Here is a 25,977-nt window from a genome sequence, read left to right as displayed (position 1 = left end):
AATTTATTTAAATATAATATATTCTTTAAAATTTAAAGAATTTTAATCTTTAATAAAAGAAAGCTTAAATAAGACGCTTACTTAATATACTTATAATATAATTAATAAGCGACTTAATCTTATTATTAAAACTATTAATTATAAATAATTTATCTTTTATCTAATTATTAAAGTATTAATAATTAATAAAACGATATATAATATAAATAGTATATCTATTTATAAACTTATAAAGATACTTTAATAAGAGAATACTTTTATTAAATAATATAAAGCTAAGAAAGTATTAAATAAATAAATATAAAGCGTTAATAATTAAATTTAGAATAGCTAGAAGTTATTAAGATATAATAATAAATTATATATTTCTAAAGAAGGCTTAGTTTAAGAAGAGCTATTAAAATACTATTATAACGATTTTATAACTAGATATTTTAATATTAATAAGATATTTAAATTAATAAATAGAAAATATTATTAAAATAATATTCGCGTAGATATTAAAGAGTATATTAATATATATAATATCTATTAACGTATAAAGATAAAATATTATTATTTCTATAATAAACTAGATACGCTTTCTTTATTAATAAAATTATAAAAAAAATTATAATAAATTTTATTATTAATCTTTCTTTTAATAAATATAAAGAATATATTTATAACTCGATTCTTATAATAATTAATCGATATATTAAAATATTAAGATATATACTTATTAATAAGATAATTAATATTATATAACTAGAAGAGTTATTTATAAAAAAAATTATTCTTCGATATAAAGTATTAGAAGATATTATTATAAATTAAAGATCTATTTTTATAAATATATTTTAATTAGAAATCTACTATTAATTATAAATAAAACGTAGACTAAATATTATCTTTTATTTATAAACTAATAAATAAATAAAGCGATAAAATTAAACTTTAAAATATTATCTAAAAATATACTATTTAAAGTAATAAGACGTTTAAATAAAGCTTCTATTAATCGCGAAATTTATATATTATTAAAGCGAGTATTAAATTAATTAATTATAATTTATTCTTTACTATATATAAATATTAATTTAAATTTAAATTAATTATTAAAAATAGCGTTATTAAGAAAGAAATATTTATAGCGAAAGAATATATTAAAGAAATTAATATAATTTAATAAAAGTTTATTAAACGCTAATAAAGCGTATAGAAAATATAATTAAAGTTTTATAATAAGAATTATAAATTATAAAGATTTAATCGCGATAATCTTATTATATCTTTTATAAAAAATTTAAAATAAAAGAGATTAAGTAAAAAACTTTCTAATAAATTAATTAATTCGTTTTATATTTAAAAATATATTAAAATATAAGCGTATTAATTATAGCTATCGCCTATCTATTAAATTTACTCTATTTTTTATATATTATTATTAGAATTATATAAATAAAAATTAAAAGATTTAGATATCTCGATATATTCTATTTCTAAATTAATAAAAGATAACGAAGAGTAATTAATAGAATTTATATATAAAAGATATTTAAAAAAGAATAAGATAAAATATCTTATTTAATAGAAAGATTATTTTAAGAAGTATAATAAATAGTTTAATAAAGAAGCTATAAAGAATATATAAGATCTAATTAACGAGTTTAATAAGTATAACTTATAAATATAAAAAGCGTAGAGTATAAATATCGAAAAAGAACTCGAAAATTAATAATTTTAAAAAATATTTAAAGATAAAGAACTTAGTTATAAAGAGTTAAACTTTAAATATTATAATAAAAATTAATATTAAAAAAATTAATAAAAAAAATTAATACTCGAAAATAATAAAGAAAAGATTATATTTTTAAATATAATAGATATTATAGTATTAAATATATATATATAAAATAGCGGGCTAGTTAAACCCCTTAAAGTCTCTATTAAAAATATTATTATTATTATTATTATTATTAAGACTACTCTCTAAATTACTCTTATAAATAAATTTTATCTTATTATTTATCTTATTATTCTTCTTATCTTTCTTCTCTTCTTCTTTCTCTTTATCCTTCTCTTTCTCTTTATCTCTATTATTATTTATCTCGCCCTTATTATTTCTACTCTTAAAATCTAAATTTAACTTAAATATTAAAAAAGATATATCTATTAAAGAGAGATTAATTTAAAATATATTTAATATAAATATAAAGAATAAGAAATAGATATAAAAAGTATAGATATATACGATAAAGCGTATAACGTCGTAGATATTTATAAAAATATCGAGAATCTTTTAAAAGATCTTCGCTTTATTAAGCGAAGTCGCTTCGCTATTTAACTTCTTCTTTATTCTTAAATAATTTTTAATATATTAAATAATCGTTAAAACTATATTAAAGTATTTATAAATAATTTTAAATTATATAATAGATATAAAACTAAGAATATTATAAGTAAGAAGATAATAAATAATATAAATATATTATAAATAAATGCGAATTATAGCATTAGCGCTATTAATAATATATTTATTTATAAAGATCTTTTAAGAAAATTAGTAGACGCTATAGATATATCTATTATACGTTATTTATATAAAAATTTATTATAATATAATTATTATAAAGATAAATATAATAATAATACTTCGCGATTATATTTCTATTATTATTAAATATAATATTATATAAGTAAATAATATATTAAAAAATTTATTAAGTATAATAATAATAGATATTCTTATTTAATATTAATAGAGATTTAGCGCTATAAAGAGCTAGTATAATAAATAATAATTATTAACGCGTAAAAAATATATATATAACTATAAAGTCTTTAGAAAACTTATAACGATAGTTATATTCTTTATATAATATCTTTATTAAATATATATTTATTATATATTAATTATAGAAAGCGTAGATTATTAAAAGTAATAAAGAAGTATTAATAAAATAGAAAACTTTTTAGAAAAAAAGTAAATATTATTATAATTATATATTAATTATATACGTTATATACTTAAATTATAATATTAATAATTACTTTATATATTATTATAATTATATTTAATCTATAAGAGTATATCTAATATTATCTATAGACGTTATATACTTTTATTATATATTTATAATATATTATATTTACGCTATACTATTATAAAAAACTCTTTTTTTTTTTTTTTTTTTTTATAAGATTTAAAGAATTTTAATAAGTCTTCTAATAATAAGAAAATATTCTTTCTATACTTAAATTTAAGAATAAATCTTTAAAGAAGAAGATAATTATTAGAAAAGGAGCTTAAGAGTTTTAAATAAGAGAACTCTAGATTACTTAACTTACGTCGTCTAATATATACTTAATAAAGTCTTAGCGAATAAGCTTAAATAAGCGATTTCCATCGAGTTTCCTTTTCCTTTCTTAAGAATTAGTTTTATTACCAGATCGATATACGAATATATCTATCTTTCTAAGCATATGACGTGGGATCTTGGAGAGCTGAGCCGTGTTCTTGACGATGGTGGCCTTGTTGCCGCTTGGTTTCTCCGCAGTGTTCTCCGCATTTACCTGTTGTAGTTCCTCCTCTTACTCCTCAATGTAGTGGGGATGACAGGCCAAGTTGCAGTGGTGTTCTCCGCTTGCTGAGTGATGATTTGATGTGGAACGGCCAAGTTGCAGTGGTGTTCTCCGCTTACTGAGTGATGATTTGATGTGGAACCGTGGAGAGCATATGACGTGGGATCTTGGAGAGCTGAGCCGTGTTCTTGACGATGGTGGCCTTGTTGCCGCTTAGTTTCTCCGCAGTGTTCTCCGTAGTGTTCTCCGCAGTGTTCTCCGCATTTGCCTGTTATAGTTCCTCCTCTTGCGATATTCCTTCTGCAGAGGCTTAATTAACTGTCATCGTCGCAGTAGATCCTCCTCTTATGACGTTATTGCAGTGATGTATCATATCAATGTAGTGGGGATGATAGGCCAAGTTGTAGTGGTGTTCTCCGCTTGCTGAGTGATGATTTGATGTGGAACCGTGGAGAGCATATGACGTGAGATCTTGGAGAGCTGAGCTGTGTTCTTGACGATGGTGGCCTTATTGCCGCTTGGTTTCTCCGCAGTGTTCTCCATAGTGTTCTCCGCAGTGTTCTCCGCATTTGCCTGTTGTAGTTCCTCCTCTTACTCCTTAATGCAGTGGGGATGACAGGCTAAGTTGCAGTGGTGTTCTCCGCTTGCTGAGTGATGATTTGATGTGGAACCGTGGAGAGCATATGACGTGGGATCTTGGAGAGCTGAGGCGTGTTTTTGACGATGGTGGCCTTGTTGCCGCTTGGTTTCTCCGCAGTGTTCTCCGCATTTGCCTGTTGTAGTTCCTTCTCTTACTCCTTAATGCAGTGGGGATGACAGGCCAAGTTGCAGTGGTGTTCTCCGCTTGCTGAGTGATGATTTGATGTGGAACCGTGGAGAGTATATGACGTGGGATCTCGGAGAGCTGAGCCGTGTTCTTGACGATGGTGGCCTTGTTGCCGCTTGGTTTCTCCGCAGTGTTCTCCGTAGTGTTCTCCGCAGTGTTCTCCGCATTTGCCTGTTGTAGTTCCTCCTCTTACTCCTTCTCTTGTAGAGTATCAGACTGAGTGGCTAGCTGAGTGGCTGACTGAGTAGATTGCTAAGCTGATAGGGTAGGTAGTGTTGACTGAGCGGCTGGTCGAGTAGTATGTAGGGGAGGACGATGGCTGTGAATCCGTTCGGGCTCTTTTTGAGGATCTTCTAACGCGTTTATGAGCAGTAGTAGGTAGCTGTTGGGCTCGCTTGCGGCCTCGATTCGCGTTAGTAGGGGCTCTAAGAGGCGGGCAAAAGGGGTGTACGTGCCTGAAGCGTTTAGTAACGTTTCCGCGAGGGGTACCGAGGACGATTGTGTTTATATTGGTGGAATTGATAGAATTGGTAGAATGGTGGAAGAATAATGGTTATACAAATAAACAAACAGGTGGAAGGATTATTATCCGGATGCTTTTAAACCTCAGCCCATGCTAAGAAAAATACCAGTAGCGGGATTACAAGGCCGCGCCAGATTTGTATGGGGGTCACACCAAAATAAGGCGCGGCCTCGTAGCAACCTCGCTGTCACTATCACACCGTCGTTAGATCTCGCTGTAACTGTTGGTAAATACCTGGGTATACAGTTACTGCTATAATAAGATCTATTATTAGATGTGGTAGTCTTAATGATGTCTAAGGAAGAAGGATATCTATGTATAGAGAATGCCTTTATATACCCATGACTAGACCGAATGAGTACTAGTGGTAGCGAGTGTTGAGTCGTTCCAACAGTGGCAAAAACAGAAAATGAGGCTATTTATATGTTATATTCCTTCTCCATAACCCTTATAATCGCAATTACTCCCTCTGCTGTAGTGGGCGTAGATTCGATTATACTCGGCGTATTTCTAGTAGCACTACGCTAAGACGGCTTTCTATTAGTTAATATTAATATCTTATCTTTTCATCTAGCCTTCTAGATTTAATTCTAGATAATTTATATTTACTAGATATTATAGTACGTTATATCCCTTATCCTTTATTATTAAATTAGCTAGATTCTTATCTCCTCTAATTTATAGAATCTCGATAATTTCTCGTCGCTCGTATGACTATCTTAGATATAGAATATCTATTATTAATCTTTTCTCTTATATTATCTCTAGCTTAATAAGATATTCGTATAGAGATTTCGAGTCTATATATATAGAAAGAGGTATCTTCCCCTAAGAAGTATTAGAGAAGATTTAATCTAGAGTAGATTTTATAATAACTATAACGTCGAATTCTAGAGATAATATATAAAGTTCGAAGGCTAATACGCTTCTAATAACTCGGTAATATTTAATCGATTACTAATAAATAATATTAACCTTATTCTAAGCGTTAGCTAAGGCTATTACATAGCCGATTTAAGAAGAGAGATCTTTATTATTAGCGAATAACGAATTCGTAAAAACTATAATTCTTAGAGACGTTATATCTAACTTAACGAATATAAAGCCTCTTTCTTTTATTTACTATAAAAAATAGCGATTTAGATACTAAGTATTCTTATATATAAGCTCTATAATCTAAGCGATATATAATAGAGCGAATATCGCTTATAACTGTAATATAGTAGCGATATATACTCCTTATACTCGTTAGGCGATATACTATTCTTTCGTAAACGATATTATAAGTAATTAAATCTTCTTCGCTTATCTAAATTAACTAATTCTTATATTATCCTCGAGAGTAATAACGAATTTATTAAATTCGAGAGGTTATTTCGAAGTAAGTCTCTCGAATAACTTAGCGAGTAGTTCAGCGGTATATAGTTCTCGTAATTTTATATTTATAAACTCGATAGTATCGGCGATAAGAGAGTTATCGATTTATAAGCTAATAATTACTATTATATCGTTATTAAATAATAGATAAGTATCGAATATAGACGGGGTTATTTTTAACTTCTTTATATAATATTTATAATATATCTAAAACTAATAGATATCGAACTTAGTAATTTCATAGAGAGAGAGAATAATACGAAGTATTATTCTCGATAATAATCCTATTTCAGCTAAGATAAAAATAAAGATATCTCTAATTAATTCGAATTAAGATTATATATATATCTAAATAATATCGCGTAGATATAGAGATAGCTATAGAATAGCTAATAATAGAGCGATAATAAGTCGTTGACTAGTCCGTTAAATGGTAGAAGCCTAAGTGAGAATCCCATGCTTCTTCGAGTTATTAAATACTTATACTACTAATCGCGACTTCTCGAAGGCTTTCTTAATATTCTTATTCTTAATTTAGTCTATAAAACGACTATTAAATATTCGTGCTTCTATGAGAATATCTTCGGTCTTTATAATCTTAAATACACCCTTTTCAAGTAATTTACTAAGTTCTTTTTATCGAAATATCTAGAAGTTCGGTGAAAATGGCTATAGTATGAACTTAGATATATAGATCGTAATATTAGTAGAGTTTCGAAAACGGGCGAGAATATATCGTTGTTAAGGAGGGTTATAACGTAGTGAAGCGTCCTAAGAAGAGTCTTAATAATCTTTATTATCGTTATTTTTATATTAAGTATCGTCTAACTATGAAGATTCTTATTCGAGGGACTCGGGAGATTTAATTAAAGTATCTATTTCTTTTAAATATGGCTTAACGATAGTAACTTGAAAATTAGTAGAACTATTTGATAATTCGACGGTGTATATCTCTCGAGAAGTGATTAGCAATTTATATAATCCGGTTTACTTCTTTTAATGCGTTCTCTAGACCAATACCGGGGAACTAATTAAAGTATTATATATTCTTATCGTCTAAGAGCCGTTTCGCTAATATAAGACGTTATTAATCTATCTCTTAGCGTAAAGTTTTATAACTTCGATTATTACTATATTAATAGCTTTTACTCTCTCGATAGTAGATAAAGTAAATATATCGTCGTTTATGATATAGGGAAAGATTTTAAAAACTAGTAATATGGGAACGAGGCTATTATATTCGGCTATATCGTTAATAGTCTTAATAGCCATTTATAGATAAATCTCCTTTTTAATATCTTAGTTCTTTAATTCCGTAGTAATTATTAAATAAGCTCGTCTTAATAAAGTATAATATTATTTTATTAAGTCGATAGAATTAGCGATCTTAACTAATACGCATTTTATTTAAATACTTAGAGTTCTAGCGTTTTATCTAAACTCGGTACTGTTAAAGTTAATTTCAGCGTCGTGGATAATAACGTCTAAAGATTTGATATAGATATCTATTTAATATAATCTAAGTATATTCTATATATAAAAGATAATTATATTTATTAGCTATCGGGCGGTCTAAAATAAAGTTTTCTTATTAATAACTTATAGAACTAGGCTATTATTAATATAAAGAATATTAATAATAATTATATAATTAAAATAGATATTATTTTTATCCTTAAGTAAGAATTTGAAACGATCTAAGAATTAAGAGTATTTCTGATAGAGTATATAGAACTCGATAATTTATTTAAGTATATAACGATATTCGAAGTTATTATACTCGACTTTCTCTAAGATATAAATAAGTCTATTAACTAAGAGATAATCGAATTAACGATATAATTAATATAACTCGATATTGATTAGATAATTAACTAATATAAGACTTTATATTAAGAATAGATGTTCGTAAAAGCGAACAATTAAAACCATAGATCTATTCCTTAAAATAACTTAATTCTTAAAATTATTTAGATAGATCTCTAGCCTATTCATATCTTGAATATATAGTAGAAATAAGGTGTTAGTTTATATCACGTGGAAATCGACTTAACTAATAAACGAATTTACTATAAGTTTTCTAATTAATACTATTATTTTAATTTTAAATTAGACGATAATACTATTAATAGTAATATTCAATTATATATTAAATTCCCTTATATAGACTTTTACTTAATTATATTTAATAGTAGATATATATATAACTTCGATATCTAGTATAATACTATAAAACTACTTTAAGATATATCGACTAATACTGAGAAAGCTACTAGACTTAATAATATTATAATATATAAAATAGCTGAAAAGCTCTAAGTAACGTACTTAGACTTAGTTCGATGTAACTATAAAAGTAGTTGTAATAAAGTTTTCAGCTTCTTTTAAGTCGATTTCTTAAACGTCGAGAGTTAAGGCCTCGAAATCCTCGGTCTTATCTTTTTAACCTTTAAACTCTTAAATATAGAAGTTATATCGCTTATTAATCGAGCCGATAAACCGCTTAGCGAACTTATTTCGAGACTTCTAGCGTTTCTTATTAATATACTTAATTAATTAATAGCGTGTCTTTTTACAGATATAACACTTCTAAAAGCCGTTTATTTTCGAAGACGATCTACTATAATTACCTTAATTTAAAGGCTAATTTAAAGGTCGATTAATATAATACTTCCGATTAGTAAAGTATATTATAGGCCTAAATAGCTCGAATCTCTCAGTCTTTATAGCTTCTTCGTAATTCTCGATTATAATATAGATATTATTAATTAGCCCCGTAATTATAGTTATCTATTATAGGATTATAATACTATACGTAGAGATATTACTATAAGAGGTGACTATCTTATTTCGAAGTGCTATATCTAACTGAAATTCGTAGTCTAGCCCTCTTTAGATTTAGCGGAGTTATTAAATCATCTTATTAAAGATAGTCCCCTTATTCTTTTCGAGATTAGCTCGAAGTAAGCCTCTTAGACTAATACTATTTTACTTATAAAGTATAAGATAATAATATTCTTCTTTCTCGAAATGGCTCTAAAATTAATCGAAGAGTTATTAAATAATAAGGCTAATTCCTTAATAACTAGAGTAGTAATACTTTAGTATCATAGATTTTAGTATAGTTGAAAATGCTATTTGAAGGATCTATTAAGGAATCTCGGCTCTCTTATAAAGATTTATAAAAATCATGAATTTATAGCTAAGACTCTCGATAGAACTTCTATTATACTTCTTCTCGATAGTGTATAATTTAACTAGAATAATAAGTTTCTTACTATAACTATAGTTTTATTCGATATCGAAGTTTTAAATAACTTAATAAGGCGAGAGTAGTAGATATAAGACTCGATAATTTAAGTCGTAAGCTGGTATTAGAGAGAGAATTAAAGTAGAATTCTTCGATTAATAAGACGGTTGCGGGGGAAGAGAAATAGTATTCTTTAATCGATAAGGCTATTATTTCTATATTAATTAAAACGATTACTAAGAGTAGTAATAAGATGGTTTTAATAGGAGACGATCTTCGTCGTTTAATGGCCATGGGATCTCTTCCTTAATTATGTCTGCTAATTCTTTAGCCATCGAGAGTTCTCTTTCTTTCTTAATATAGGCTCTATTAACCCATAGATAATCTCGTAAACTAATAATAACGTTCTTACTAAGAACCTCGAAGTTCTCTTTAACGTATAGAGTAAAGTCGTTAATAAAGACGTTAGAGAGTATATTAAATTTATATATTTTATATTATTATACCCTTTAACGAACGAATTTTTCGAGTTTCTCCTTAATGTCTAATGGCTTAGCTTCTTATAGTTTCTCTAGCTTACTTATAATTATAGATAGAGAGTTAATAGCCATTTTAATATCTATTTTAATATATATTATATATTAATATAGTGTAAAGCTTAATAATATTTAGTATTTTTTAAATATTTTCTAGATATTTTCTCTGCTGAGTAGAAGTCGTAGGAATTATAGAAATTATAGTTCTATTTAATCGAATCGTTATAATAAGCGAAATCGATTAAGTAATATAGAACCGTGTAAAGTACCGCGGCGATATCGAGATAGACTTTCTTTAAGAGTATAGCCTTGCTAATCTGTATATTAGTATTAAAGTATACTAATTAGTGTTAATAAATACCTAGATATATAGTTACTGCTATAATAAGATCTATTACTAAATATAATAGTCTTAATAATGTCTAAGGAAGAAGGATATCTATGTATAGAGAATGCCTTTATATACCCATGACTAGACCGAATGAGTACTAGTGGTAGCGAGTGTTGAGTCGTTCCAACAGTTACCGATGAGGCTATTCGTATAATAGAGGCTCTCCGCCTTCCCGAGGCATACAGGGCGGAAAGGAGACTCGCCGCCACCGGAGCTGGGGATTTCCACGGGGAAGAGGACTTTATCGGTGGTGTTGCCTATATAGTCTAGTCTAATCCTTCCCACTCCGCCTCGCTGGCGCCTCTAGCCGGGCTATGTTATGTTCATCGCCGGCGAGCTCCTCCACCCACTGGGCGGAAATACGCTCCCTTACATCGTCCCCAATCCATCGTACTCGGAGTGTCCACGGGCAACTTCAGCATTGTTGACGCGACCTCCGAGGGTATCATAGGCGCGAGTTTGCTGCGTTTGGTCCCGTTTCGCGGCTCTTTCTGCTTATTAAGACTGACAGAGATTTTTCGCTTAATAGAGGGGTGGTAGAAGATAGGGAGGGTGTTGAATGGTGGCGACGGCGATCTAGACGCGTCAGAGTACGTGCCGCGACTCCACTCAGCATCACTGAGGTCACTCTCATCCTTCTCCTACGGCAAAGCCATATCGTCTTCCGAGAGAACCTCTGGTAGAGGACGATCCCGATTAATACCTTCAGGGTTACTGCCGTACCAATCCAGCTCCTCCTAAGTATCCTCGAAGCCCCCGTATTACGGGGGCTGGCGAACGACGCGTTCTTAAGAGGTCATAGTGGGCGGGGCGGAGTTATAGATAGCTTCAAAAAAATTAATAGGCGACAGCGAGGTATGGAGAAGAAGAGTGCAACAGGTAAGGAGGGCTGCCAAATTACTATGGGAGGGCCTTACTAATCCGGCGGGTCGGCCTAATCGTTCTCCGGTAATATTACCGTGGGGGTGGGCTGAGGTTTAAAAGCTCCCTATTATCCGATCCCGGACGCGTCTGGTGTGGCTACCATAACTACCATATTTGAATGTTTATTTCATCCACCAATAGTAGGCCAAACTTCATTATTTTTACAGCGTTAGAAAGCGCAAACTGAGCTCTATAATTTACGAAATTATGAAGAAATAGCATCCGTAGGGAGCTGGTTATTTCAGAGTGTAAAACTTCTACACACAAATTTTTGATGAGGGAGCTCGGGAGGGCTAGCGGGCTGACTCAGCCGGTCTAACTAAAGAGCGTAGTGACCCTGAATTGATGATTGGCTGCACATACAAATTCAAGGTTTTCTAGTTCAGCCCTACCTTATTCTTTTATACAAGTAAAGGCCCATGAATTAAATTCATGGAGTTGGATTTTTCTAAGTCAAATCGAATTTTAGCCCTAGCCCTAAGTCAAATCGAACTCTAATCGCTTGCTGTGCGTTTTTGACCTACTTCCACCACTACAAAATTGATTCAATCTATGTGGTATACAGGCACATATGTGCGGAGAGAGGTGCGCTAAGGCCTAATTAGGAAGGTATATCGAGTGTAGAGAATTGATCCGTAATAATTGCCCACAAAAAACAGAGAAAGGCTATGTTCTTATGGCAAGAAGTATCGAAATACCGGAAAGAAATGGAGATAACGTGCCAGTTAGTGGTGTGAATCCCACAATATCTCCTGCCGCAGTGAAATCTTTCGAATAATGAAATAGCTGTAGACATCGGACGGTTTCAATTCGTCCAAATATGCATCGTCCGATGTTCCTCCTGCAGAGGCCGCAGTGATGTACTATATCAATGCAGTGGGGATGACAGGCCAAGTTGCAGTGGTGTTCTCCGCTTGCTGAGTGATGATTTGATGTGGAACCGTGGAGAGCATATGACGTGGGATCTTGGAGAGCTGAGCCGTGTTCTTGACGATGGTGGCCTTGTTGCCGCTTGATTTCTCCGCAGTGTTCTCCGCATTTGCCTGTTGTAGTTCCTCCTCTTGCTCCTCCTCTTGTAGAGTATCAGACTGAGTGGCTAGCTGAGTGGCTGACTGAGTGGATAACTGATATGACGTGGGATCTTGGAGAGCTGAGCCGTGTTCTTGACGATGGTGGCCTTGTTGTCGCTTGGTTTCTCCGCAGTATTCTCCATAGTGTTCTCCGCAGTGTTCTCCGCAGTTACCTATTATAGTTCCTCCTCTTACTCCTCCTCTCATAGAGTATTAGATTGAGTGGCTAGCTGAGTAGCTGACTGAGTGGATGACTGATATGACGTGAGATCTTGGAGAGCTGAGCCGTGTTCTTGACGATGGTGGCCTTGTTGCCGCTTGGTTTCTCCGCAGTGTTCTCCGCATTTGCCTGTTATAGTTCCTCCTCTTACTCCTCCTCTTATAGAGTATTAGACTGAGTGGCTAGCTGAGTGGCTGACTGAGTGGATGACTGATATAATGTGGGATCTTGGAGAGCTGAGCCGTGTTCTTGACGATGGTGGCCTTGTTGCCGCTTGGTTTCTCCGCAGTGTTCTCCGCATTTGCCTGTTGTAGTTCCTCCTCTTGCTCCTCCTCTTGTAGAGTATTAGACTGAGTGGCTAGCTGAGTGGGGGCTCTTTTTGAGGGCTTTCCAACGCGTTTATGAGAGGAAGACGCGTCTTGGGAGGTAGCATCGCTGGGTGCACCACCGCTGGCTTGGGAGGAATCTGTAGGGGAGGACGTATCCGTTCGGGCTCTTTTTGAGGGCCTTCCAACGCGTTTATGAGCAGTAGTAGGTAGCTGTTGGGCTCGCTTGCGGGATCGATTGCCAGCAGTAGCGGATTCGCGGAGGGGTGGCCTGGGGGCGTCAGTAGGGGCTCTAAGAGGCGGGCAAAAGGGGTGTACGTGCCTGAGACGTTGAGTAACCTTTAGGCGAGGGCTACCGAAGACGATTGTGTTCATATTGATGGAATTGGTAGAATTGGTAGAGTGGTGGAAGAATAATAGTTACACAAACAGGTGGAAGGATTATTATCCGATCCCGTCGCGGACGCATTTGGTGTGACTACGATATTTGAATGTCAGTTTAACCCACCAATAGTAGGCCAAACTTCATAATTTTTACAGCGTTAGAAAGCGCAAACTGAGCTCTACAATTTACGAAATTATGAAGTAATAGCATCCGTAGGGAGCTGGTTATTTCAGAGGGGAAGACTTCTGCACATAGATTTTTGATGGTTGCGGACGCTAATTTATTTACCCGCGGTGTCTAACCAAAAAGCGTAGACCTGACGAATTGATGATTGGCTGCACATACAAATTCAAGGTTTTCTAGTTCAGCCCTACCTTATTCTTTTATATATACTGATATACTGATATAAGACTAAATAAACTCTCTATTATTATCTTCGCTATAAATTAAATAACTAGAACTTTAATAAGAGAATTATATTTTATATAATCGATAACGATTAATAAGAAGTCTAAATTAAGATATAAGAAGACTATCTTATTAATAATTCTTCGCTAATATCTTATAAAAGAATAAGCTTATAAAAGAGCTTCGTTAAACTCCTCTCTTATATATTAAAGAGTTTAATACTTATTCTATTAGACGAATAGTAATAGAAAGCTATATAATATCTCTTAATCTTTTTATTAATTTTACTCTTAAAACGATTTCTCTATCTCTATATATTAATATTTAGAAAAATACTTAGAAAAATACTTTATAAGCTATCGATATAAATATTATATTCGATATCGATATATTATAAACCGTAGCGAAGAAGAGATATACGAGCTTTATAATAATAATATATATATTATTAATTAAGCGTCTTAAGAAGACGAGCGAATAATTTATAAACTCTACTATTAAAGAAGTAGAAGGTTTATTATAAAGATTTATAAAATAGCGAGAAAAAGATATATTATAAAGATAATAGAAGGAAATATAGCGAATTAAAGAAACGTTATAAGCTATTATTAAGAAAGCTATAGCTCTATTAAGTAAAGACTTTAATTCTATTAATTATAATAATTATATAGAAGTTATAAACGTATTTTTAAATTATAATAAAACTTTTATATATATTATAATATCTAATAATATTAGAAAAGATTAATTATAGAGATAAATAATAGAGGCGCGTAAGTAGATGAAAGAATATATTAAGTATATCGAAGTAAATTAGCTAAATACTACTATATTTAGATCTTATATATCGAAGTCTCTTTTATTAATAAGACTTCTTATATACGTATCTCCGTAATTATTCTTTAAGAAATATACTCTTAATAATTCTTTTATATTACTTCGGCGATTTTATCTCTTTTCTTATTTATTTTAATAGTTATAGAGTATTTATTCTTTAATAAATTTAAATTATTAATAGAGTTACTATTTAACTCGCTAGCTAGTTATATATTTAAATTAATATTATTAAGAGAACGATATAGTATAATAAAGTTATATATTATAGTTAAGATATATTAATTTATTATCTAAATAGAAATATTAAACTCTATAGAATTCTTAATAGATTTAAATCATCGTTTAAGTATATTAAATATTCTTTTAATAATATTTCGTAGCTGAGAGTAACGTAGATTAAATAGTTTCTTTATATTCTCGAGCTTTATTTTAGTTCATTATTATTTCTTTAGATAATATTATATACTTATATAGAGAATTAATAGCTAATTATAATTAGAATATCTAGCGTTAACGAGATAATACTTATCCGCTAAGATAGAAAAGCTATAATTAGAAGTAGTATCTCTTAATACTAGAGCGTTATATATAGAGCCTTTTTAGTTAAATAATATATAGTAAAATAGTATATTAAAATTATATACGGCTAAAACGTTTTAAATAAGAGTACTCTTTCTATTTCGCTATAATATATACTCTACTATAGATATATAAATAGCGATATATATACTATCTAATATATCTAGATAGTCGTTAAAATAAGATATAAATTTAGAGCTAAATAAGATTTTTACTAAAATAGAGTAGGATTTTTTTTTTTTTTTTTTTTTTTTTTTTTTTTTTTTTTTTTTTTTTTTTTTTTTTTTTTTTTTTTTTTTTTTTTTTTTTTTTTTTTTTTTTTTTTTTTTTTTTTTTTTTTTTTTTTTTTTTTTTTTTTTTTTTTTTTTTTTTTTTTTTTTTTTTTTTTTTTTTTTTTTTTTTTTTTTTTTTTTTTTTTTTTTTTTTTTTTTTTTTTTTTTTTTTTTTTTTTTTTTTTTTTTTTTTTTTTTTTTTTTTTTTTTTTTTTTTTTTTTTTTTTTTTTTTTTTTTTTTTTTTTTTTTTTTTTTTTTTTTTTTTTTTTTTTTTTTTTTTTTTTTTTTTTTTTTTTTTTTTTATTTTTTAATTTTTTTTTTTTTTTATTTTTTTTTTTTTTTTTGAAAGCCTAATTAAAATACTTTCTTCGCTACTGCGCTCATCATGCATCATGCAATGCAGCCCGTCCCTACCCAATCAGGCTAGGTGCAACTCCCGTTTGGGGAATTCTCGGTGAGGAAAAAATCTCAGTTTCTGCCAAGTTCCAGCAGAGAGAGCTGGTCGAGACACAGGCCTTCCGCCTACCCGCCGTCAGCCCTTATCCTTAACTTGTATCCGAGCTTTCTCTCTGTGCCTTCGCTGTTTGACAATTGACATCCCAGTTGTCGAACAATGGACACCCGTTCAACCCCCAATCGTCAACTCCAAACCCGGTATTTAGTCGGCTATAACCTTGTCTGCGCTGTACTCTGGACAGCTGTGCTTGGTCGTGTCATATTTCTGGTACCCCTCGTAGGCTTTGGGAATGTACATGGTGGCGTAGGCGAATTCACAAAATGGACGCAGACCCTTGCGTTGCTTGAGGTTTTGCATTCGGCCTTAGGTATGATCACTTGAGGTTCTCCGCCTTTCTTGCTTTCTATCCTCCGCTGTTCTCTAGAGTCAAAGCTGACTGAAATCGCACGCCAGGCCTCGTCCGCTCCCCCCTCCTCACAACCATATTGCAAGTCTCCTCTCGCCTCCTCCTTATCTGGGCCGTCGTCAACCGCTACCCCTCCCCCACGGCATCCTCCCCCTTCTACAGCTTCATGCTGCTCGCCTGGTCCGTCACAGAGGTCATACGCTACAGCTACTTTGTCTGGAACCTGCAGGGACGCGGCGTACCCGGATTCGTAACGTGGTCAAGATATAACACTTTCTATGTGTTGTATCCAATTGGGATTTCTAGCGAGTGCATACTCATTTGGAAGGCAAGCATGGTTGCGGAGAGGCCTTTGCAATTGGTGTTTTGGGGGCTGTTAGGGGTCTACGTCCCAGGTAATTATTTTCGCATGGGAGAAGGGAGAGGAATTGGCTAATTAATGTTCAGGGAGTTATATCCTTTTCACGCATATGATTGCACAGAGAAGGAAGGTCATGAGAGGAAAAGCGGTTGACAGAAGGGATTGAAGCAGCACTTGAGCATTTCTGGTGACGGGCGACAAGCTCTGCAGGCGCCAAATAGGATTGATGACCGCCATGGTTACTACGATAATGATTTTTCTGGATCGTAACATACCATCCGGCCAAATACAAGCCTCTGGACTGGCCTTTGGGACATAGGTGTTGTCAGCGACTCTATCTCGGCATCGAGTCGCTATGCTTCTTCGGAGCTTTCCTAGCCACATTCCCACTCCCACAAGACCTGTTGCGTTTACTCAAACAACTCTGCACCTGTGAGCTTTTGCATTTTGAACTGGGTCTGTATTGGTCCGGAAGAGCCGCCCTAGTGATGAATGATGAAATTCCCGTTCTTGCGTCTTACGGGATCTTTTTTCTTCAAACGACTTACGCGCTCAAGCTTGTCCCCTGGCTTTTACCGTGCCCTACAGAAAGAAAGCCTGGCGTGATGAGTGCAAAAAAGGCACAGTGAATTTCGCTATCGACAAGGCAACCCTCCTTGAGCATTCCGTTCCTGCTTTCAACCCGCCTTGACCGAGACAGGAGACTATGTACCGCATCATACCGGACTTTTCCAAGATGTCGCCCATATCACCGTTTGCCACCCCCCCAACCTCGCCACACTCGAAAGACTGTGGGCCCTAATCCCCCGTCCGTTTTGGGTCCGGCATCTGCACTGTTTACCTTGATGAAGATGAAGAGGAAGCGGAAGCAGTCTATTAGATCACCGCCGTGAGCGTTGGAAGAGTGGCCAATCATGGCGAGACGAACAATGTCTGCTACTGGACAGATTGCTGTAATAAAATGGAGAAATTTACCCAGGTGTCAACGGCAAAGATGGACCATATCGACCGAGTGATCAGGATAGTTGAGGAAGGGCTTAATGACGCCAAATATGCTTGTTTCTGAAATGGGTATTGATCGTATTAGCAACTTTCAAAGAGATAAGATGCTGGAGACCTCGTTTTTAGGACATCGAGGCATGAGGGATAAGCTCGTGGTCTGAGCGCTTTGGAATCATAATCTTGGGGTAAGAGTGAGCCGACACTTCAAAGAATCTATATTTTTCGCGATTGAGTAGCACTACTAGCGTCCTGCTATTGACATAAGGGCTATTTTGACAATGCACAAACAACGTGGTGATCTGCCACTCGTAAAATTGGTGGTGACTTCTGATGAGATTCGTGGAAGTGACAGCCTTTAGTTCAATGGGTATTCGGAATAAAGCAGTGATCTTTGCATTTGACTTGACCCTTATTTAGCCCTGACGATAAGCGAGGGTAAACGCGAAACGCGCCGCGGGACGAGCCGGTGGGGTTCATTAGCTTCAATCGTCGCCGTTTGTTGTAGTTACGAGCTGCACATCTGATTTCTTTCAACATTTTAGATCTCGACAGTCCCACATCTCTCCGTCCAGACCCCAGTGGGTGCTGCCATTATGCCTGAAGTAAGATGTCACCGCTTTCTTACTCCATCTTTAGCGCTTATATGGCCCGACCAGGACTAATAGTGGGGTAACACAGGTCAAGCGGACCCTCAAGATTATCACGGAGCAGAAAGTCACGTAAGACGGCCAGCAACAATTGCTCTCACTTCCTCCTCATTGGCTAACTCATCGGCTTCGTACTTGCAGTGGCGATGCGACTCTGGAGATGCCATTGCGCAAATGGAACATTGAGTTGCACCTCCTCGGCCCCCATGGCGAGGATATCCCGGCGGACTGCTTTGAGAAGGTCGTCTACAAACTTCACGAAACATTCGGACAACGGGCAACCCAGAGTAAGTACATGAGAAAATATCTCAAGCTGGCGCATTTTATCTCTCTTCAGTAAAATGCCTGAGCTGACTCGGGTTCTCCGCATAGCCTTCAAGATGCCTCCATTTCGTATCCAGGAAGAAGGATGGGGAGAGTTTGACATGCTACTTGTTTTAACTCCAAAGGACAAGGGAGCTGAGATCACCGTCGCGCACGATCTGAATTTTCAGAGCGAGCATTACGAGACGAAGCATCCCATCGTAGGTCCTTACGCTATCAACTCTCACTCTTAACACAAAGCTGACACAATAGGACTTGTGCAGGTTTTCAAGAACCCAAAGCCCGCCCTTCTCGCTATCCTGAAAGAGTCGGGACCTGTTCCAGGTGATGCAAACGGAGTCAAGGCACGCGACGAGTCAGCAAAGAAGAAAAAGAGGCCCGATAAAGGGGTTAGTCCAAACAAATCCTTCACAATGTGTAGGTCCCTGTGAAGGTCAACGCTGACCGAGAATTCTGGGTGCAGATTGACATGGAGAAATTGGCCGAGAACATGCAAAAGATGACTGAAGACGACCTGCTGCTGGTGGTGCAGATGATCCACGACAACAAGACTGCAGATACCTGGACCAAAAATGATGTTGAGCGTAAGCGTTTCATCTAGATACCTTGTTGATATGTCAGGACTAACGAGCTTCCGCAGAGGGCGAGTTCCAAGTGGATCTCTACACCCTTCCAGATAGCCTAATACGCCAGCTCTGGGACTTCACGAATGAGAAGATCGTTCGGTAGCGAAGAGAACGTTCGAGTGTATCATCGACATCTGGAATAGGTTGAGGCGTTCGAGCCTCTACTACATCATTCACTCTATCCCAGCCATCTTCGAAATGGCATTGGGAGTTTGCATTCAGCAATCATGTATCAAATGAGGAGGGCTATCATCCATAGGCTACGATCCAACGATTAAGCGAGAGGAGCTTAGGAAATGGCTGATCTTCTGCGGGCGCATTTCAGGCATGACAAGCACATCCCATCATGTACCAAAAGCTTGAACAAACGAAATACGTGTGTTGCAATTCGAGCTCATTGTCTTTTCAATAGGAGCTCTGGTCTGAGATAAAACAAGAACCGTAACGGTCTTTAGGACCCGACCACTTTGCTCATCCGGTGAATGCCCTATCGATTTCTATGCTTTGGTCCGACGTGCAAGAAAATCGAAACTCCGTGTGACAGAGGTCTCACATAATCCACTTATTCTTGCTTGACGCCCAATTCTCCCTTGCTCTCCCTTTTCCAAGAAACCCACAATATCTGCTACCTCTACGCCCTCAATGTCTACGTACCCGAGCCATCGCCCTGGGGAACCCCTGCCCATCACAGCTATCACGCATTTGCTGTATTCGATCCAACTCTCCATACCGATGTATCGCAATAGAAGATACCTGCTACCTGCTCCCATCTGATGCATGTCACTATTATTGTAGGCTAAATGAGTACAATTTGCGGAAAGGCGGGGACTTAATGTCTGTCCTGTATCCTATCCGTCCAGAACGCTGACACGATATTGTACCCGTATGCTAAGATTTGGAAGATCACTGGTCGAGTCGCAAGTGGCAGCGCGTCTGCATACAAGATCACTCTGTTGCGGCAATAATGACTGCCTAGAGAGATACATACACATACACGACTCCTCGGCTTCTTGCAGTGTTTCAATGCTGTAGACGTTGCTATAGACGTTCCTGAAAAAAGTACTAGAGTTTCAAAGAGCGACCCCAGCAACTAGAATAAGGGGAGCGGAGGTATCTCCTCGGCCGAATAAGACATTTTTTACAGTGAAGCAAACAAATAGAAAAAAAGGCATTCTTATTATTGAGTTACCAATTCGTTCGGTAGATGGTTGGAGTAAATACTCCTGAGGGGATGCAGGGAAGCACCCTGCGCCGCTGCGGCTGTTTGTTGACGTTTGAGCCTTTCCAACTTCCCGCCTCGCAGCCTCTCACTCCACAAATGGGCTAGAGAAATCTTCTTGCTCTGGAAACAGTGAAGATCGACTTAACAGCCGCTGCGAAACAGTCATCCCACTGCGACGAGATCACTGAAAAGTGTCAACAGTGAAAAGAGAAGAAAATTCGAATACGTCTTCGATGGTCGCGGTTCGCGTAGCGACACTATCCCTGCCGCAGATCATCCCTGTGTTTACTGAATGACGGACCGAGCTTTGAATGTACGCACTGCAGCGATTGCGCTACCTTTCAATCTTCAGCGACATCCTAAGTCAGCTGCAAGATATGGCGCTGGATCCTCGTGGTTTCCCCGGTGTTGCTTCTGAGGTCCGCCAGCTCAAATCCTCAGCTTCAACACCTTCCCTGCGCTCAAGAGAATCCGAGCTCGTTCCAATGGGCAGAGCAACACCAGACAATGGAGGAGGGAATGTAAGGGTGGTTGTCCGAGTGAGAGGCTTTTTGCCTCGAGGTAGACTCTTCTCTCCTAAGGAAAAGGTTGTTGCTGACAGTGGTCCAGAGATCGACCGGGGAGCAGAATGTCTCGTGGAGATGAACCCAGATACCCAAGGAACCAAGCTACTCATACCCAATACTACCGACGCTGCCAATGCGCGCACCCAAAGCAGGAAGATAGTGGAGGAGAAGAATTTTATCTTCGACAATTCGTTTTGGTCGCACGAACCAGAAGACGAGCACTATGCGCATCAAGAGGACATCTACAATGCGCTCGGAGAAGAGTTCCTGGACCACAACTTCGAAGGCTACCATACTTGCATCTTCGCCTACGGCCAGACAGGCTCAGGCAAATCATACACAATGATGGGGACTCCAACCCAACCAGGACTCATCCCTCGGACCTGCGAGGATCTCTTCCAGCGCATTGAATCTAGCGTCTCTCCTCATATCTCATACACCGTACGCGTCTCTTACTTCGAAGTCTACAATGAGCATGTTCGCGATCTCCTGGCCCCTCCCAGCCAATCGTCAGAAAAGCACCCTTACTATCTCAAGATCCGCGAGTCCCCAACGGAAGGACCGTACGTTAAGGACTTGACCGATCTTCCTGTCAAGAATTACACCGAGCTCCTCCGCTACATGCGTCTCGGCGACGCCAGTCGGACTACAGCATCCACCAAAATGAATGATACATCTTCCCGCTCTCATGCCGTCTTCACCATCATGCTCAAGCAAATTCATCACGACCTATCCACAGACAGTACCACCGAACGCCTTGCTCGTATTCGATTGGTTGACCTGGCAGGAAGCGAGAGGGCGAAGGCGACAGAAGCCACTGGTGCTCGTCTCAGGGAAGGAAGCAATATTAACAAGTCTCTGACCACCCTAGGACGTGTCATCGCAGCTCTTGCAGATCCTCGCCATGGCCGTGTGCACAATGGCGGCAAGACGCGAAGCAAAGACGTTGTGCCTTATAGAGACTCGATTCTTACCTGGCTGCTCAAGGACAGCCTTGGAGGCAACAGCAAGACAGCAATGATTGCTTGCATCGCCCCCTCCGACTACGATGAGACTCTGTCAACTCTTCGGTATGCGGATCAAGCCAAACACATCCGCACGCGTGCCATCGTCAATCAAGATTCTGTGTCAGCAGCGGAGCGAGATGCTCAGATCCTGGAGATGCAGAATACGATACGTGAATTGCAAGTCCAAGTCTCTGTAGCGAATCAAGCAGCCAGTGAGCGAACGAACAGAAGCAGAGAAGCAGTCTCAGCTGCAGATAAGAGTGTGGGAGCTAGGGACGACAAGCTCGAAGAGTATCAGAGTAAAGTGGAGCGGATGCAACGCATGATGGAAGAGGAGAGACTGGTAGGGGAAAGCAAAATTCGCCAGCTGGTCGAGCAAAATGAGGCCTTGAGGTTGCATCTCAAACTCGCAGTGGAGAGCTTGAGAAATCCTATAGCCGTTACCCCTCCAGCTCCACAGACAGAGAGCGTTGTGCAGGACGACCTCAAGCAGCAGACGTTTGAGAATCAGGAAGCGGACAAGGAGAATACTCCTGAATTCGAGGAAGAGGAAGAGGAAGATCACGAGGAAGAGAGTCCGCATGACAATGACAGGGCCGAGACTGAAGCTGTGGAGATGCAGGCGAGGATGGAGGAGTTGTTGAAGGACTTGGGATTGTTTAAGCGGAAGGTGGCTGATGATCATGCACGATTTGGGATAGGGAGGCAGAGGCCTCCGTTGGGGGAGGTCAGGGTCAATTGACCTTCTGCGCTGGGTGTCTGAGAGGTCTTGTGGATACTGACCCATGAAGCGGCATTGGTCGAGGCAATAGGATACCTGGACTGCGTTTTGATTGTAACTGCTTCGAACTTTAGCAAGGCGCTTAGGTGTAGATAATCGCAAAGCATCTGTGCATCGAATGGTGTCCTCCTTGCTCGTCCTCCTTGATCAATAACGCGTGACATGTATCTCTCCCTCTACCTTCTCCGTTTAGACGTTCGATTCCACTCATCGCTTCGGTCGCAACTGCGCAATCATCTTGTCAATCTCTCCTACCCCGCCTCCACTCGCCCTGCTCCGCAAATCCTCCAAAGCCTCCGCATCCCTTGCCTTGAGCAGCTCCTCTCCAGCCTTCGTAATCATCCCACACTTGATCCACATATCCGACCTCTCTCTCGCAGTCAGTCCAGTACATTTAGCCACGAAAACTCCACCCGCCAGCTTCGTATTGCCGGCTCCGAGAATCTCGTTAAAATAGGGTTCCCAGCCAATGCTAGATCGTTTGTTCTTGATGGCGATTTCCTCAAGCTCTGCCCAGTCGCGCTTTGCTACCAGGGCGCGTAGTCGGATCCAAGCGAGAGTCTTGTCTGGCACGCGGAATTCAGAGGCTACTTTCGTAGCACGTTTGGCGTGGGTGGTGAGGATGAGGCGGTGAAGGGTAGCATTCAGTGATAGACCGGTGTAGACTTTCTCCCCGCCGTGGAGGTCATTATCGAGGGTTGTTTGCAGACGAATTAGAGCTTGGGCTTCCGAGAAAGATTTGTGGTAGAGCGAGGTGGTTGGGTCTTTGGTGTTGTCTGCTATGAGTTTCGCTGCAAGCTTGAGCTTGTCGACTTTTGTTTGAGGGGCAGTTTGAGCGAGTGCTTCGGAAAAAAGGAGGTTGGCGCCGTCGAGGCGGCGGTCGTCTTGGTAGTAGAGGTCCTTGAGAAGGGACAGGTCTTGGTCCCGGGCAGATGATTCGACGAGGGCGGTGGCGAGAGGACGGTTGGTCAAAAGGCGGAAGAAGGAGGCCAGGGGAAGGGTCTTCTTGAGGTGAAGAAGAACGAAGAAGACAAGGTCGGTGTCTCCTGATGCGATTGCCTTGTCAAGGGCGAGCTCATCTTCAGACATCGAGAGGAGCAGGGGTACTTGTTTGCCTGCCCGTGATTCATGGTTGAGGAGCTGAGTGGCAAGATGACTACGGCCTTCATCGTAGGCCGCACGGGCTATGTATTCGAAGGAGATTCCTCGCTTGTTGGCAAGCTTTTTTACTACCGTTTCGCAAATAGCGCCTTCGTCGGCAGTGGAATTCCTTACTTTCTGTGAGGCCCAATGGACGTAGATCTTGTTGGTGGGAAGGCGGAGATAGTCTGATAACCGAATAGCAAGGAGATATTCTCGGCGGTTAATGAGACGCTGGATGAGCTTCTCAGCAGTGAGCCGCTCGTATTGCTCAAACGATAGTGGCAGGCCAAGTCGGTAATCCCGCACAGCGTTGAGCACTCGCAATTTTTCGCACATGTCAACGAAGTCATCGCTACTGTAGAGGTCGAGCACTGACTTCCCAAATGAGGCAGCTTTGAGGAGCTGCTTTTGCCAATGCGTGCTATATTCCTGACCTGCTGAATAGACACAAGCAGCCACAGCATCGGGCAGATTTGGTCGTATCAGTTGGATGTTCTCATCTGCTTTGGGTGACTTTTTGTCCAGCTGGTCGACGGCATCCAAGAGCACGGAAGCTGGTGATGTCGATCCAAGTTTGAAGATATCTTCAGTAGTGCCTATATGAATGTCAGACATGTACGAGGCCTCGGATGCAGATAGACCTACTGGGAACTCTCTGCAGAAATTCGCATACGTCGTTAGTCATTATACGGACACCATCTATATCTGCCAGCAGATGCACCCATCCATCATAGTAGTATCTATAATGCAAAGTATTAGAACTCTGACTGTGCTTCAAGTTGCCACAAGCTTACTTCAACAGCGCACCGTCCGGTCCTATCATGTGGACCTCATCCTCCCACGCTAGCAAGACAGAATCATTCCCACACCATTGGACGTCTTTCGGTATGGTCTTTGCTTTTGATTCGTATTCCCCAATCTTATTCTGGAAATCGCTGGTAATCACCCAGACCTTACCGTCTTCTGTGTAGAGAGTCACGTAAAGTCCGTTCGGAGACACACTGACATATTTGAAAGGTCCATTGGGGAGGACTCGGTCTTCGGCTTCGCTTGAGTCGACCACGTAGATCGTCTGACCAATAGCAAGCAGAACTTCCACGGAGCGAGAAAGAGTATAAGCCGGGGGTATCACGGTCCACGAATGCACAGTGGCTTCAGGAGGAATGGCAAGAAGCTTGGGCCGTGGTTCATTATAGTGTGACACGGCTATCAGGCGATTATTCGAAAGGATCGCAACGAAGCCAGTGGACCAGAAGCGGCAGGCCTTCACTCCGTGTTGCTCAGCGCCCTAGTGCTTCGTTGATCAGTCCTTGAAGCCGAGGTTTGCTTCCGACGGACATACATTGCCAAGAGAGAATTGGGTGAAATCGCCTTGCAGATCGTAGTAGCATCTGACTATGCCATCCTCTGTAACGACGAGTAGCTTCTCATCTTCTGACCATCCTAGCCCACGTATTGAGCCTTTGTCCCACTGCATATATCAGTCACTGCACATTTAGACCTCTAGTACTCGGGTATGTATCACCCACATTGATTCTACGTATTAGTTTCCCTGCGCAGCTATAGATATCAATGCCAGATTTGGAGGCTTGAGATCCTCGGTATGTATGTAGCTTGTCTTCGTCCCGGTACAAGGCTAGAAAGTCATCAGCTTCTGGTTTCGAGGCGCCATCCACATCAAGAGCTACCGATCGCTCCTGCACATGGAGCCCCAGCTATCACATAGTTCTCAAGTTCCAAATCTTGGTCAAAAACAGCATCGTAAAGCTTGATTTTGCGGTAGAATCTATCTCCAACTCTTTCCCAATCAGCAGTGGGGTTCGGCATTGGTCTGAAACTGGAAAGAAGACGGTCTCAGCATACTGAGTTTCGTGACACTCAAAGTAGGGTCTTTAAATGCAGTGACTAGGTAAAAAATAACGTGGTAGGAGTTTGGAGCGGGTGTC

The 25,977-nt window shown here is 37.7% G+C and overlaps 6 protein-coding genes across 6 annotated transcripts; 3 read left to right on the top strand and 3 right to left on the bottom strand.

The window, feature by feature from the left end:
* Positions 1-12,254: 12,254 nt before the first annotated feature.
* HO173_010298 (uncharacterized protein) lies at positions 12,255-12,604 on the bottom strand (the record flags this gene model as incomplete). Its single annotated transcript, XM_037312184.1, has 2 exons — positions 12,255-12,463; positions 12,505-12,604. 2 exons carry the CDS (start codon positions 12,602-12,604, stop codon positions 12,255-12,257), a joined length of 309 nt encoding a protein of 102 aa, XP_037160978.1.
* Positions 12,605-12,863: 259 nt separating this feature from the next.
* Positions 12,864-13,382, bottom strand: HO173_010297 (uncharacterized protein; the record flags this gene model as incomplete). The annotated part of the gene is made up of 1 exon (XM_037312183.1): positions 12,864-13,382. The coding sequence occupies one exon, from the start codon at positions 13,380-13,382 to the stop codon at positions 12,864-12,866; it is 519 nt and encodes a 172-aa protein (XP_037160977.1).
* Positions 13,383-16,102: 2,720 nt separating this feature from the next.
* On the top strand, positions 16,103-16,879 carry HO173_010296 (uncharacterized protein; the record flags this gene model as incomplete). Its single annotated transcript, XM_037312182.1, has 3 exons — positions 16,103-16,313; positions 16,400-16,747; positions 16,800-16,879. The coding sequence occupies 3 exons, from the start codon at positions 16,103-16,105 to the stop codon at positions 16,877-16,879; spliced, it is 639 nt and encodes a 212-aa protein (XP_037160976.1).
* Positions 16,880-18,308: 1,429 nt separating this feature from the next.
* Positions 18,309-19,415, top strand: HO173_010295 (uncharacterized protein; the record flags this gene model as incomplete). Its single annotated transcript, XM_037312181.1, has 7 exons — positions 18,309-18,317; positions 18,394-18,434; positions 18,504-18,649; positions 18,735-18,886; positions 18,950-19,075; positions 19,150-19,270; positions 19,327-19,415. 7 exons carry the CDS (start codon positions 18,309-18,311, stop codon positions 19,413-19,415), a joined length of 684 nt encoding a protein of 227 aa, XP_037160975.1.
* Positions 19,416-20,911: 1,496 nt separating this feature from the next.
* On the top strand, positions 20,912-22,849 carry HO173_010294 (uncharacterized protein; the record flags this gene model as incomplete). Its single annotated transcript, XM_037312180.1, has 2 exons — positions 20,912-21,095; positions 21,144-22,849. 2 exons carry the CDS (start codon positions 20,912-20,914, stop codon positions 22,847-22,849), a joined length of 1,890 nt encoding a protein of 629 aa, XP_037160974.1.
* Positions 22,850-23,095: 246 nt separating this feature from the next.
* On the bottom strand, positions 23,096-25,858 carry HO173_010293 (uncharacterized protein; the record flags this gene model as incomplete). Its single annotated transcript, XM_037312179.1, has 6 exons — positions 23,096-24,627; positions 24,677-24,771; positions 24,826-25,319; positions 25,374-25,502; positions 25,561-25,667; positions 25,720-25,858. 6 exons carry the CDS (start codon positions 25,856-25,858, stop codon positions 23,096-23,098), a joined length of 2,496 nt encoding a protein of 831 aa, XP_037160973.1.
* Between the last annotated feature and the right edge of the window lie 119 nt (positions 25,859-25,977).

This window comes from Letharia columbiana, assembly GCF_014066305.1.
Source record: "Letharia columbiana isolate WasteWater2 chromosome Unknown Sc0000047_s0, whole genome shotgun sequence".
Taxonomy (NCBI): domain Eukaryota; kingdom Fungi; phylum Ascomycota; class Lecanoromycetes; order Lecanorales; family Parmeliaceae; genus Letharia; species Letharia columbiana.
Note: the sequence above shows the minus strand (reverse complement) of the source record. Positions and strands in the feature narration are given on the sequence as shown.